General features: G+C 40.7%; 1 protein-coding gene across 4 annotated transcripts; it reads left to right on the top strand.

Moving 5' to 3' along the window:
* The first annotated feature begins 1843 nt into the window (after window positions 1-1843).
* slc35a5 (solute carrier family 35 member A5) lies at window positions 1844-12563 on the top strand. 4 transcript variants are annotated; one of them, XM_041950524.1, is made up of 11 exons: window positions 1850-1958; window positions 2381-2481; window positions 2855-3002; window positions 3158-3256; window positions 3344-3477; window positions 4767-4834; window positions 5216-5404; window positions 6305-6499; window positions 6598-6725; window positions 10817-11085; window positions 11307-12563. In XM_041950524.1, exons 3-11 carry the CDS (start codon window positions 2885-2887, stop codon window positions 11373-11375), a joined length of 1269 nt encoding a protein of 422 aa, XP_041806458.1. In that variant the 5' UTR covers window positions 1850-1958; window positions 2381-2481; window positions 2855-2884; the 3' UTR covers window positions 11376-12563. The 4 variants fall into 4 exon arrangements, with proteins under 4 accessions (XP_041806461.1, XP_041806460.1, XP_041806458.1 ...); XM_041950525.1 differs by having other exon boundaries at window positions 2852-3002; XM_041950527.1 differs by lacking the exon at window positions 2381-2481 and having other exon boundaries at window positions 1844-1958.
* The last annotated feature ends 3271 nt before the right edge of the window (window positions 12564-15834 follow it).

Here is a 15834-nt window from a genome sequence, read left to right as displayed (position 1 = left end):
CACACACACACACACACACACACACACACACACGGCTGTTAAAACATTATGTCCCAGGGCAATGAACTGTGTCTTGCCATTCCCCCCCCCCCCTTGTAATTGAAACCTCATGTGTTGAGTCATCCCTAAGGGGTGTGCTTTATTCCCAACATCTCTGAAAAAGCTTAGCGGGAATGAGAGCTGAAAATTACATTGCAAATTTCAGTGACCTCAAAATGTCCCAGGAAAATCATCCCATAAAAACATGACACCATTCAAGAGCAAAACATTTCTGTAAGTGTAATAGATGGAGGCAAACCTGATTTATTCATATTTGTGGAATAGACAAATTCTTACATGCAGTGTAAACATTTATGTAATCTCAGTGCACACCAGCCTGGTCTAGGTTATATGAGCATAGGTGCTTTAAATATAAAAACTGCACTTGTTGCAGATAACAAAACAGCTCTGCTTCCACCACCTACTCCTAAATATAAGCATACCTCTCCTTCACGAATTGGAGTCTGTTTTGTAGTAGTCAGTTGTCAGCCTTATCCAAAATATTCATCCAAAGTCCTAATTGGAACTGAGAAGAAACAATATAACTTCTCTGTGTTAGCCTACCTTCGCTCGTTATCAATGAAATACACTATTTATTATTCTATTTGTTTTTAATGCATTGCATGGATGCATTTTATATATAGTGGATTATCATTATGAATGCATTAAAGAGTATATCCACATTTTATTTTGGAAGGAGTAAAAAACATAGTTGTAGTAGCCTTTTGTTTCTGCTGGACGCGCTTGTGAAGCTTTGGAGGTACAGTGTTTTCACAGCTGAGACACTTTGGTTGCTGTGAAGTGGAAAATCTGTGGAAATAATGGTTAAGTTATGTGTTGCAAGCTACTCATTTCACAGATATTTTGTGTTATGAACAAAAATCTAATGTGAAAATATCAGTACTCATAACAGTACTTGCTCTGGATGAAGGAAAGACTGAAGCACAGAGCGAGAGAGGACAGACAGGCCGGTCTATGTGTGATCATGAAATGAGGAAACATCTTGATGACTACCACTGTTTCATTGTTAATTCAGGACACAGTTTGAAGTGCCAGAGACTAGAAACAGAGACATACTGTTACATAAAGTCTATCTGCAATGTAACTAGTAGCCAAAGCTGTCAAATGAATAAAAAGCACAATATTTTTCCCTAAATTCGGATGAATAGGAAGAAGAAGAAAGTAGCTGAAAATGGAAACACTTAAGTACCTCAAAATTTCATGGTACTGAGTAAATATGTCTATAGATAGACTTGACCTGCTCTGTTCTGCCTTGTTAATGCAAAAATAAAAAGACCATCACCACTGTGCCACCACAGTACAGAAAACAAGATTTCAGGACAATAGCTAGCAATATCCTTTAAGGAAACAAATATTCATACTAAATATCAACATTACCCCCACAATACATACATACATTTGTTTTAATATAAAAAAATGCAGTTTTCTCCTTCAAAAAACTTATTTGAACGTCTCATAACAGGGTAAATACGCATAAGTCTGCTTATGTATAGCAGCTCTTTGTTTTAGGTGTCTTGTTTTCCTCCACAGGATTGCTACAATACTAAAGACTACATGACTCAATAAATCACTGTGGATATACACGATAAAAGTAGAACAAAAGCGTAATTCTCTTAGATTCTGAACACAGAATACAGCTATGTCTCCACATACGGTGACCAAAGAACAGACTTTGATCTCTTTGTACGTAGAGACAATTCAAAGTTCGTGTACACGGGAGTCGTGCGGACTCGTAGGGACGTCAACGCGGCACCTGTGCCAGTACGCCTGCGCAGATTAACCAGGAAGAGGAAGTGTCGGTGGAGGAAGCACAATACTTCGGTTATGTCTTGGCCAAAGGGAAAATAACAAGGAACTCTTTTTTATTTTCTTACCTGGCGATGTCGTCATAAATATATGTAAGAATAATGAAAAGAATACGCGTATTGCTTGTGTTGGAGGTGTTTAGAAACACGACAGTGCACATTATGCTAACTTCTCGTTTGCTCTGAGTTTAAAATTAACGTTACAGGCTTCGTTGCTTCTTTGGTTCAATTCTGAACGTGTGTGTGTGTGTGAGTATAATGACTTACACCCCTGACAAAAAAAAGTTACTTTTGTGCTCTTGTCGGGAGTATTAAGAATGTTAAATTAGCATATTAGAACATTCTGAGATAGTATCCCGAAGACGGCTAGTAACGACTATCGATCTCTCGTTTGTTATTATTTTTCCTTTTGTCTATGATATGTCAGACATTAGATGTTCACATTTGAGAACTTAGAAGTACTTTGCTTGAGAGATTGGGTGTATTTTTAATCACAGCATCGTCTAACTTTGCAGCCTTGCCATCGTCCTGTTCAGCTTCGTTTTATTTCAGCAAAGCATTACAGCTAACTGGCAACCGAGCGTAATCTGTGGAGTTTCTTGATGGACAGAGAACGGTCAGTGCTGCTGCATGTAAAATGTTCCACTGCTACTCACTTTCCAAGTCTAAGAGCAAATAATGAAAGCTACGTAAATGAGGTGTACGCATGGCCTTGCATTTATCACATTTTTATACACAGCTCATTCAGCACAATCCAAGTGATTTTCAGCGTCAATATCTGGCAGTGTTGTTCATCTGCATGCCCTGCTGAGCTTCAACTGAAGATTGTTTGTAGATTTGTAACTGAAGGGGTTTGTGCTGTTAAAAATCACTTTGTTGATCTCAGTATTGTTAGAGATGCTTGAATCTAACTCATCTCTTTTGTCACACAGTGAGCTCTAGTGTGGTTTCCAGCATTACATGTCTGTATTGTATATGTGTTCTAGCAGGTTTGACTACATCCACTTCTAGTCTTAGCCATGGTGTGCTGCCCAAGGCCATGCTCCCGCTCATCGACTTACACTCTGGCCCTTGGCCTGGGTTTCGTATCCTTGGGGACTAGTCGTATTCTGCTGCTCAAGTTCTCTGCCAATGCAGGTGACAATGACACAGATAATACTTTATGAAGTGATGTGATAAACATGTCTTCAAGTCAGCAGCAACAGCAAAATAGTTTTAATATTTTTCTGTGTTTTCCATTTAAGTGCTGGCAACTTGTTGACTGTGTCTCTTTGTTAATGGTCAATTTGCAGAAAACAAGTATGACTTCCTTCCTGCATCTGTCAATCTTCTTGCTGAGGTGCTCAAACTGCTCTTCTGTCTGGTTATGTCAGTCAGGGTCATAGTCAGAGGTAAATATTGATGTCACAGCTTTCTCAGTGTGTTTGTTCGTGTGGTTGTAATGTATGTTTATTTGCTCTTTTTGTCTTCTTCTTTAGAGGGACGATCTTGCAGAGAGCTGGGCCATTGCTCCAGTGCTTCCTTCCTCAGTTCCTTGAAGTGGGCTGTCCCTGCTTTCCTCTACTTTCTCGACAACCTCATCATCTTCTATGTGATGACCTACCTGCAGCCTGTTAGTTAAGAATTAAATGTTTAGTTAGATGACCACTACCTCAGGGAAATATTTTGAGTTTACATTAGGGCTTGTGGAGGAAATCAGTTGCAATTATTCAATGTAGATCATATGTGAGTTAACACAGGGTCAGCTGTTCAGTGAAATGTGTTGGATAAGAAAACAGCAATGAGAGCACTATAAGATAGATAAAAATGTAAATTTGGATGTTTCATACACAGACATACACACACACACACACACACACACACACACACACACACACACACACACACATACATCATGCAGACTCATGTCTATTTGCCAATGCAGTCTGTCACAAAGTGGTGAGCCCCTCCCCATCTTTACGTCAGCAAGACTCAGCCTCTCTGGGATGCTCTTTTTATATCGAGTCATGTTACTAACCAGTTAACCCAATTTACTGTGGAATGTTCGACCAAATGTTGGGTTTTTGCATTTCACAACTTTTCCAGTCATTTGTTGCCACTGTCTCAACTTTTTTAAATGTGTTGCTGGCATGAAATTCTAAATGAGGATATAATCAAAACAAAAATCTCAGTTTCAACATTTCATAATTTGTCTTAAGGCTATTTTCAATTAAATATGGGGTTTCCATTTTTTGCAGATGATCACATTGATATTTTATACACGTTACAACATATGTAAACAGTGCAGACAGTATTTTAACATTGTTGCATAGTGAGTGTTTAAGTTGTGGCAGCAGTCATGGTTATTAGTGCAAGAGAGATGCAGCAGCAGAAGTAGATAACAGAAATTAACAAAATGTTTCCCAATGTTCCCATACTAATAATGTATCGTCTACCCTGCAGAATAAATTAGAAGCAAAAATGATTTAGAAGCCAAGAAAATATATATTAATACATTGTGTAAATGTGCATGAAACCATGTGGCAGCTCCTGACGCCTGGTACTGGGATTCATGAGCTGTCCGACATGGAAATGAGCATTCAGTGTGATAAGTAGTAATTGGATTTTGAGTTCAGAAGCCTGATGGCCTGGTGGTGGTAACTGTCCTTGAGTGTGGTGGTACATGCAGCCATGCCCCTGTATTGTTTAGCAGACGGTAACAAGGATAACAGTCTGTGTGCTGGGTGGCTGTGGTTATTCATAACTCTTTCAAATCCTGTTGGGAATCCAGTGAAAAAACTCTATCTAAATGTAGATTTTACCTCACACCATACCAGCTTTTACAAAATGTCCTGTCTAAAGACTTCTGCTATCACTCTGCTGTTTTATCTCTAAACTGGCTGTTCCTCCTTTTGTTCCCAGGCCATGGCTGTGTTGTACTCCAACTTTGTCATCCTGACCACAGCTGTACTCTTCAGAATTGTTCTGAAGTAAGTGGCTCAATCGACAACTCTGTAATATTCTGTTCTTAACTGTATAGTGTGTATGTTTTTTGTGAGTGTGATTGTAGATGAAATGTGATGAGTATGCATCTGATTGAAACACTTTGTTTTCTCATTTCCCGTGACAGAGTTTTCAAAGTGAGATTTTACATCACTACGTTGTAGAACAATAGTAGAATGTACTGCAATTGTTCCAATGCTATAGTAAAGCAAAGCCACAAACAGAGTTGCCATTTTTTATTGGTATGCCATTTCATGCATCACTTGATTACTGTGTAATTCTTCATAGGTACTACTTTTGGAATTTTTGAGATTCTGACACAGAATACAGCTCACAGAAAGAAATTTGATTTTCACCTGTTCCGTCAGGAGGCGACTGTCCTGGGTTCAGTGGGCAGCATTAGTTGTCCTTTTCCTGTCCATTGTTTCCTTGACGACAGGATCAGGGAGCAGCCAAAAGACCATAGCTGTAACAGGTCTCCACTCAAATCCCCTCTCCACCCCCTCCAACTCCTGCCTACTCTACACTCAGCTGATGGAGCAGATGAGGAACAGCAGGTAACGTAATGATTACAGGAAATAGTAGGCGATACATGAAATGCTTGGGGAAAAAGTACTCCCCTGATCTATTGTTGCACTCCTATAACACTGTCGGACTTACGCTGGGCAGTTTAAAACAAACTAACAAAAGAAATTCAAAAGAACCAGACACACACATATATATATATATATTTATTGCTGCAAAGAACTGTAAGAAAAAATTCCATTTCTGTTGAACTTCACAGACCATACACAGATTGTGCATGGAATGCATAAAGTGACTACAGCGTTATGATATTGCACAGAAATAAATATGTATATGTCACAGTAGAATACTATTATGTATTGATATGTACAGTACTCGAGAGTGGAAAAGAGCAGTATTGCAAGGTACTAGGTGTATGACAGATCATGCATCACTGCAAAAAACAGTCCATGTATGGAAAACAGTGCTAAGTTAGGCAACGCTGGAGTTGCGCACTCTGATAGATGTTCGTATGAAGGACCTGCGGTAGGGTTCCTTCTTACAGGGTGGATGCAGCAGTCTGTTACTGAAGGAGCTGCTGAGGGCCCCCACTGTGTCATGCAGAGGGTGGGAGGGGTTGTCAATGATGGATCTCAGCTTGGCTAACATCCTCCTTTCACCTACAACCTCAGTGGTGTCCAGAGGGCAGTCAAGGACAGAATAGTATGGTAAAGATCATTTTAAAATATAGTAAAGATCATTTTGTCTCAAAGGGCAAAATATCCACAGTCTATCTACCAGGGTTTAATACAGTTGTTAATCAATACTTATAATTTAATGATTCTCCAGGCATCAGTGAGAGTTTCACACTTTCAAACAAATCTTCAAGCAAATGCTAGTCATTTATGTTTTATTTTCTCTTTTTCATATATTTTCTCCCATCATGGTGCCAGTGAATCGTGGGTGTCATCCCTGCCTGGGCAGAGCTGGAGGGACAATATGGTGGGGAAGCTACGATCTTTAGGTGTGGGTCACATCTTGCTCCTCCTCCAGTGCTTCATCTCTGCCATGGCTAACATCTACAATGAGAAGATCCTAAAAGAAGGAGACCAGCTGACTGAGAGCATCTTTATCCAGAACAGTAAATTGTGAGTGTGACTTATGGAGGAAATAAGAAGGCAGAAGAGACACAGCTACATTTAGTTCTACCATTCTAATCATAGTCCTTTGCTGTATGATTTTGTAGGTATACCTTTGGTGTGGTGTTTAATGTTCTGACCCTTGGGCTCGGCAGTGAGGCGCGAGGCCTCACAATGCACTGTGGCCTCCTCCATGGGCATAACATCTACTCCCTGGGTCTGGTGCTGGTCACTGGTGAGTTAAGATGATACCAACAAAATAGCTGATTTGTCAGTGTCTTCCAAAACAATGAATGTATGACATCAGTGCAAATATGAAGAGAAAAACCATGTTACAACAGCTGCAAGTGAAGTTGTATCTATCGCCTCAGAACTGGAGCCAGCCTAGGGTGTTAGTAGGGCCCTATGAAATCCATTTTATTTTATCCAGAATCCAGACATAAGTAACATACCTATAAATGACACAGAAACCGTTTTTTTCCTGTTCAATTGGCTTAGCAATTACTACTTACCACTGTTGAATCTCTGTTTTTCTCATTTGGAACCTTAAAGCTTCCATTTTGAAAGAAAGTTGGTTTACTATTTTGAGTCTTTTCTCACTCAGTTCAATTCAATTTTATATATACAGCACCAAATCACAACCAAAGTTGTCTCAGGACACTTTCTGTATGGGGCAAGTACAGACCAAACTCTATAACTAAAGAGAACCAACAGTTCCCTCACGAGCAAGCACGTAACAACAGTGGTAAGGAAAAACTTCCTTTTAGCAGGCAGAAACTTAAAACCAGGCTCTGGGTGGGTGGCCATCTGCCTCGACCGTTTGGGTCAGAGAGAGAGAGAGAGAGAGGCAGAGGCATTTTTCACTTTCTAGCCTTGACATTATTTAAGTTTTGCATCCAGCTTTTCTTGCAATATCTTCCAACCCTTAGCTTCTATTGATAAAGCATTTCAGCTTCCAATTCTCACAGTTTTACATTTTAGCTTCCAGGTTTTTCAACAGCGCAGTGCAAATCTTCTTTAAGATTTTTCAGGCAATTCATTTCATTTTTCTGTATTTCCAGCAGTGCTTTTAATTTTATTTTAGCTGCCAGCATTCACACTGCATTTTCTGCAGAAATGCATGTCATGTTACCATCGCTCTTTATCGCTTTTTTCAGTGTCAAAACATGTATCTTCTACAGGAGATGTATGCTATTACTATTCTTTATGATAACATGTTTCATTGATTTTCTATAATTTTTAAAGAAAAAAAACAAAAATTTAGACTGGAATTCTGGGAGGGAAGTTAAAAGTTAAAATTCTCAACACTGACATGTGATAAAGTATTTATACTTTATCACTCTTGTACAGGTGTCCCATCTGGAACTGCTGAACATATTATAACACAGTGCCACCATGTGGTCACTTGTTACGCTTCTCACATTTTGGCTAATAAATCAAGAACTCTGAGGGGTAGTGACACAATATTTGCACAGTAATGTAACGCAGTTGGGCGTTCCAAATGAAAAAAGAAAATAATCTGAAGTATGGTACGGTATGATTATTTTAAGCCATTTCTTAACTGAATTCACAGAAGAATTACTATAAAGTGATATATCTCATTACTGTGATACAAAATTACATATACCATGACAGATGATTTTGGCCATATCGCCCACTGCTGGTACTGGGAGCTATGCTGTGTTGCATGCATGGCTCAGAGGCAAGTTTCCTAGGCAAGGCAGACAGATGGGCAGAACCTCTTGGGAGATCAGGCAGTTGGATGACCAGATTGTCAGAATCCTTCTGGTGGAAGACCTGGAAGCTGAGACAGGAGAGACTGGTAGTAAAGGCTGGACCTCCAAGAAAGTTAGACAGGGGGCCAACATCGAAGACAGAACCCTTGTGGAGGACGGTGACATAGGCAGAACCCCTCTTTAACTGTTTTTTAAAACCGATACTGATAACTGATAACTTTCAGCTCCTAAAGGCTGATACCGATAACTGATAACACACACATATACCTAACATCATGACATCAATACCACGAACAAAACCAAAAACAGTTTTGACTCTTTAAATGAAGAGAGATTTATTTTTCCAATGAAAAACTACTGGCAAGCCTCTCAAACATGTTCTTAAAGCTATCAAACAAACCTATTTGATATCTCACATCACTTTAAATAAGGTGCATTACTTACTGATAAAAAAAATAAAGGCCCCTTGAAATGATGCAAATACATGCATCAGGATTACAAACTGAAAAAGTGCATTCCAGAAGTTTACAAAAAATAAATATACATAGAAAATTAATGCACTGGCACAAGTTAGATACAAACATTTCTATTTAAACAAACTGAAAAAGTGCATTCCTCAATGACAACAAAAATAATGCACAGTGAATATTGTACTGACAGAAGTTAGAAGACGGCACTCTTAAATACTCAATTCTGATTGTCACAGTCACAGACTAAAGGGGCAATCCCTTAATGTACCAGGCTCAATAACAAATCGCCAGCTGATTTGAGTGGCATAACATGGATCATTATTTTTAATTTGTTTGGAGAGGACCAATCACTTGGCTGGAGAATGATGTCACAAACAAAAAAGACGAGAAAAGTAAAGAACAACGCTGGACCGACAGGAGGAGCGATATTAAGACACAAAAGACTTGAGGACGCAGAGATTGACCAGATTGAAGCCGACAGACACGAAAAAAACACCAAGAGAAACACAGCACGGACGATCGGTCTGCTAAAAGACTGCTAGGTGGAGACAAAACTGGAGACAGATTTTTTAATGTCTGACGCTGAAAGCAGAAATCAGCTGATGCGGGAATTTTATCCATCAGTCCGAAAAAATAGCGGTAAACCAAACTCTGTCTCCAGCTACGTCTCTCTCAGGTCTGGAATATCCCATCACTTCTTCACATTTGACATGATTTCTCTGAATTTCTGTAAAGAAATAAGTTATCCTGCCTGCCGGCCTGCGCACAGTGAGAGGCGGTTGCTACGCAACGTACGTGTTTACTTTCAGAGCCGCTGCGCAGTGAGAGTGGTGACAGGCGAGAGTAGACTCATTTTAAATCAATAAAATATGTTTTAATCAGTATTTTGTGTCACACTATTGGATGCTTTAGTAGTAAGCCGTGTTCTAAGCGGGATAACGTATAGTGAGCAGTTTCCTACGGAGAAGCGTCACGTCGGGCTTCTATGTCATCTTGAAGGAAGATACACGATCCCTTACTTAGACTTATCTATGTAAACAAACTGAAAAAGGCAGCCCATAGTAAGTCCAGCACCATCACGTCCATGATTAAATCTTCAATAACCTTAGCCCGTGGGTCATCTTTGGCAAATTTCTTGGACTTTTCGAAAGCCTCGCCGACGCGTAAGTCCCGGTGGCTTCTTTGCAGCTGGCTTGCTAACGTTAGCGTCTTTAGCAGGCCGGGCGTCCTCATACGCTTTCCAAACTCCGTCAAAGCGCTGGTTACGTTTCAGGTGAGTAATCGGGTATTAAAGCTTGTGCCATTTCTCGCTCCTAGTGGAACTCGTTTGGAACATTGGTTACGAATAACCAGCGAACTGTCTCCTTCGGAAACTTTGAAGAAGTCTGAACTCTGTTTTCATAAGCACGCTGTGCCGCATGCTGCATTCAACGTGTAACGTACATTCCCCCGTTCCCTCGTTTGCCAGTCGTTCTTTCGGCCTACTTAAGTTCATGTTTCTATTTTTTGTGTGTAGCGTGTGAAAAAATACTGCGAATATTAATTCAAGTCAGCAACTAGCAAAATTATGACCGAGTTAACGAGTTGTTTTCTGGCATGAGGGGGTATTCTTGATATTTCCCAGTGAGAGAGTTTTTCTGATTATGCCAACGTCACTTGAACGCAGCATTCACTGCAGGCCATTCGGGTCTCATAGTGGGAGCGAGGCACTGCCGTGCTGACAAAAACATATATGTTATCGGGGCTATTCGTGTTGATATCGGACTTATCGGAATGACGTCATAATTTCCTGTTATGGCCGATATTTATCGGCCCGATAATTATTGTGCATCCCTATATTGCAGTTATGCTATGTATGTGGGGGATGCAGGAGAATAAAACAAAGCTGATACCAGTCCACAATAGCAGGCAGGCATCAAAAACAGACAAATCCAACAACAAAGGTGAAATACAAAACATTAGAACGAACCAGGAATTAGGAACTCGAGTCAGACTTGACAACTGAAAGAGGGAAACTTTTGACTAAAGACACTAGAGCTTTTGTTTCTTCTGTGTAGTAAGTACAGTGACTGTCTCCAAATAAATATTAATTTGAAAAACTCTTCTCTGTCTCTTCCCAGCTGCCCTGGGTTTATCTGTGGCCTTCATCTTGAAATTCAGAGACAACATGTTCCATGTGCTGACAGGCCAGATCACCACTGTTCTGGTTACCACCCTCTCCCTCTTCCTCTTCAACTTCCGCCCTTCGCTGGACTTCTTCCTCCAGGCTCCTATGGTCCTGCTGGCCATCTTTATTTACAACGCCAGCCGACCCAAGGACCTGGAATACAGCCTGCAGCAGGAAAAACTGCGGGTCATCAATGGAGAGGTGTTTGAGAGATCCAGAGGGGTAGGGAGCAAACCACAAAAACCAAATCCTTACTAGTCACACACACAAGCCCACACTCTCTTTTTCTCACACAGTGTCATTCACCTAACCCCCATGTTAACCCCCTCCCTCTCCTTCCACATACATAGCAAGTTGTGTGTCGGAAATGTGGCTGTCATTTCTCTACAATGTGATTTCCTCAATGTAGGAGGAAACCTGATTCCGTGTTTTTTCTGTCACAGGATGGTGAGGAGCTGGAGCTCCTGACGAAGCCCAACACAGAGAGTGAATCTGAGGAGGAGTCTTTGTAGTACTGACTTGCCTACAGAATATTTTCTTCTTCACTGCTGCTAATATTCAGCTACACCATGTTTGCAGATTGTACCCGTCAAAGCATTTACTTGAAATATGTCAGCAGATAAACGGTCAATGCCATTGTTGATGAACTGTGCAATGAACATTTGTGATAACAAAGGCTACTGTGTATATTTTGAAATGTGCCTGTCTTTGTATCAGTGCTGTCAATTTACATGTATTTGTCATCAGAAAGAATTTCTAATCGTATGGTGGATAAATAAATTTTCAGTTCAGTAAGAAAATAATCAAAATTTAATCAAGATCAATTAATTTTAAGTAACACAACATTGGACTGTATTTTGTCATACAGATCTTGTGCAGAACATATGCGGCTTGAAACACACTGAGTAAGTGGGTCTGATGGAGGTTACTTTCACGTTCCGGCAACGCTCTTCTATGTTAACAATGATTGACAAGAAATGGACAGAATATCTGACTCAGCATATACAGCCACAAAGTCTTTAATGAACACGCATCTTGCATCTGCTGATATGGTTTCTTGTTGAAGTGATGAGCTACCACACTGCCTCTCTTGGTTTTTGATGTGAGAAGTGGGTGGCCATCACACATGTTCTTTCAGGTGTGTGTGCATGTGTGTAACCTTTCTTTCTGTTCTTCCTGTCTCTCTCAACAGTACAGTTGTTTGGTTGGGAGAGGCAGTAAGAAGAACATGATCATGTAAAGCTTTGTCATGATTCCAGCTGTTGCAGATGAGAAATCACAGATCTAGATGCCAAACCCCAAACATATATATGCATAGACCAGTATGTCTAGGTGACCTCTACATTTCAAGTTTAAGTCTACTTTGTGAAAGTAGATAAAACAGGAAGTGGTTTGTGTTCAGCTGGGAAGTAAGACTGCAATCACTGATGATTTGTAACATATAAAGCTTCTGAAGGGCATAACATTGACATATATACCCTAATCAAAGTTCCCTCTAATTTCCATGTGTCTGAACAGACACACAAGCTCCCTGAGCACACTGAGGACCACCGTGAGCAACATCAGATGTGTACACTGTGGCCACACACCAGTATCACGCCTGTTCAAAACCTTGGATCATATCAATTTACATGGCTTATTAAAAGAATCAAATTACAGCAGCAATTTTCATTAGTTTACTTTTAATATAATTGATTTGGCCCACTTAAAATGAAAAAGACAAAAATGTTGTTCATGAGATGTGTACTATGTTATATGTGAGAGTCCTGCTTTGGCCTGGGTAAGGTCCAGTTGTGGCATGGGTGAGGGTCATGTTTTGGAAGAAATGACACATATACACCTTTCAGACATAACATGTTGTTCACATTAAAACATTCACATTTTGTACAATGTATATATATCTACATATATGTTCATATATATCCATTTAAAATTGTTTAAATCTGGAAAAACAAATCATTCAGAAGACGTGGCTGTGCGCCACAATGAATTACATGTAGCGGGAACCCTGCCCATAAATTATCAAATAGTAACAGCATTTAATGATTAATACATATATGTCACTAGAATATGCACAAATCTGCGTTAAATTTTACCTTATTGTTCACGTCTGTCCTTCTCGCTTCTCCAACGCTTGTACACTTTGTCCAGGTCGATGACTTCCTCTGCTTCTTGCTTTGACTTTGTGCGCATCAGCTGGTCCAAATGTGCCACTTCAAGACAGTTTTTGGATGCTTAAAGAACCGCATTTCTTTTTTTTTTTTTTTTTACCCTGGTTTGATGAGTGGATGTGCAACCCGGTCTCATAGAAAGTCGTGAAACTGTCACATTAATTAATCTATTGTTTCGTGCGGCCGACACGATATCCTCACTTTTTTCGTGCTACCCAGAACGGATTTCAAACTATTGTATTTTAATGGGAAGTTTATTTTGTGCGTCCAAGCACGGCAACCACATGCCACGGCATACAGGAGGAGTTGGATTTTATTTAATTTCTGAGCCTTGGGAGCAACTAAATACGACATTCTCCATCATCAGGTATTACTGTTGTTTTTTTGTTTTTCTTTTAACGTCAATCCCGAATCCATTGCAGGCTTCCTCGTCATATGATCAAATGCTTTGTGATCGCCGTACTTGGACGCACGAAATAAACTTCCCATTAAAATACATTAGTTTGAAATCCGTTCTGGGTAGCACGAAAAAAGTGAGGATATCGTGTCGGCACGCACGAAACAATAGATTAACGTGACAGTTTCACGACTTTCTGTGAGACTGAGTTGAAATAGCACATGGCAATAATGTGGTGTGGAGGGACATTTGATTTGGTCTTGCCACGGAGCAGGCCGACACAACTCCATGCCCAAGCTAAAAGAGTGACAGAGGATCTGTCAGATAAGATTCAAGATTCAAGATTCCTTTATTGTCATTGAGCATGACATGTCAATGAAATTTGCTTTGCAACCCCCATGTTAGAAACAAGATGGTAAGAAAGATAAGAAAGATTATAAAATAAAATTAAGATACTAGAATAAAATAAACCAACATGCAGTAAAAATATTTGTAAATGCAATAAAAATATACCAGAAATGAAAATATACGAAGACAATAAAAATATACTAAACAATAAACAATAAAATACACAATCAAATGTACCAACAGCAGCTGAAATATACTAAAATGTATAAGCTGAGTGCAATAGCTGACCATTTAGTTAAGCTTGTGTGTACTTAAATGTTAAATACACAGAAGGTACAGGTGAAGGTGTAAAAGTGCAGTGTGCAGTGGTTCACAGTTCTCACAGTCTCTCACTCCAGTGAGAGTACAAACAGTCTGTGGCCCGGATGGCTGGGGGTCTGTGGCGATGGATCTTGCCCTCTTCCTGACATATAGAGTCTAGGTCAGGAAGGGGTCAGCACATGATGCCCTGTGCAGTTTTAACCACCTGTGCCAGTTGTTTCCTCTCCTGTGCCGTGCAGCTGCCATACCACACTGTCATACTAAGGCAGAGGATGCTTTCAGTTGTGGCCCTGTAGAAGTTGACAAGCAACCGAGAGGAGAGTCCAACCCGTTTCAGTTTCCTGACGAAGAAGAGCCTTTGTTGTGCCTTCCTCACCAGGCGGGAGGTGTTCATGGAACAGGAGAGATCAGATGTGATGTGGAGGCCCAAGAACATGATGTTGTCCACACGCTCCACCACTTCTCCGTCCATGAGGAGGAGGGCGTGATCCGTCTTTCTGGACCTCCTGAAATCCACAATGACCTCCTTGGTCTTCCCCGTGTTCAACACCAGGATGTTGGCTGAACACCACTGGATGAGCTGGTGTAGCTCCTCTCTGTAGTGGGTCTCATTGTAATTTTAATGAGACCCACTACTGTAGTGTTGTCCGCAAACTTCACGACTGTGTTGGTGGGGTGGATGGCAGCACAGTCGTGAGTAAACAGGGTAAAGAGGGCTGAGATGAGCACACAACCCTGTGGTGTGCCCGTGCTGGGGACCAAAGGGGATGATGTAGTCCTCCCTATTCTCACCACCTGAGGCCCGTTGGTAAGAAAGTCTCTGATCCAGTGGCACAGTGACGCAGGCAGACCCACTGTCTGGGATGACAGTGTTGAAATCTGAGCTAAAGTCTACAAATAGCATCCTGACGTAGGTGTTGGGCTGCTGGAGGTGGGTCAGGGCTGTATGCAGGAGGATGGAGACATCCTCTGTGGACCGATTCCCTCTGTAGGCGAACTGAAGGCTGTCTAGGTCCTCTGATGTACCTGAGAATAATCCGATCAGAGCACTTCATGACTAATGGGGTCAGGGCAACAGGCCGGTAGTCATTCAGGCAGGTGATGGATGTTTTCTTAGGTACCGGAATGATGGTGGAGGACTTGAGGCACTCAGTAACCGTAGACAGCTGCAGGGACAGATTGAAGATGTCCAGAAACACTCAGAAACACAAAATCTATGGCTTTAAGGCAGTAAGGTGAGCAGAAGGCAAAACCATATACTTGTCGGTCAGTTTATGAGGAGCTATTTCACCTTGTTATAGGATAAGATAAGACAAGATAAATCTTTTTTTTATCCCCGGGGAAATTTGAGCATTACAGCAGCATGTAATAGCAGTGGGAAGAAAAAATAGCAACAGAGATAGAGAACTTCGAAAAAAAACAAAATGCAAAATAAAAAAGTAAACTTATATTGTCTACTTTATGTACATTATTATACAAGCAAAAAGAAATTTTTTGGAGTGTGAGATTGACTGGTGGATCGGTGCGGCGGCAGTAGTAATGTGGTCATTGTACTGGTCTGTCATGGCTAAGAAGGAGCTGAGCCAAAAGGCAAAGCTCTCGATTTACCAGTCAATCTACATTCCTACCCTTACCTATGGTCATGAACTTTGGGTCATGACTGAAAGAACGAGATCTCAGATACAAGCGGCTGAAATGGGTTTCCTCTGCAGGGTGGCAGGCGCTCCCTTAGAG

This window comes from Chelmon rostratus, chromosome 13 (assembly GCF_017976325.1).
Source record: "Chelmon rostratus isolate fCheRos1 chromosome 13, fCheRos1.pri, whole genome shotgun sequence".
In the NCBI taxonomy this organism is placed as follows: domain Eukaryota; kingdom Metazoa; phylum Chordata; class Actinopteri; order Chaetodontiformes; family Chaetodontidae; genus Chelmon; species Chelmon rostratus.
The sequence above is the reverse complement of the archived record's forward strand: the minus strand, read 5'-3'. Positions and strand labels throughout refer to the sequence as shown.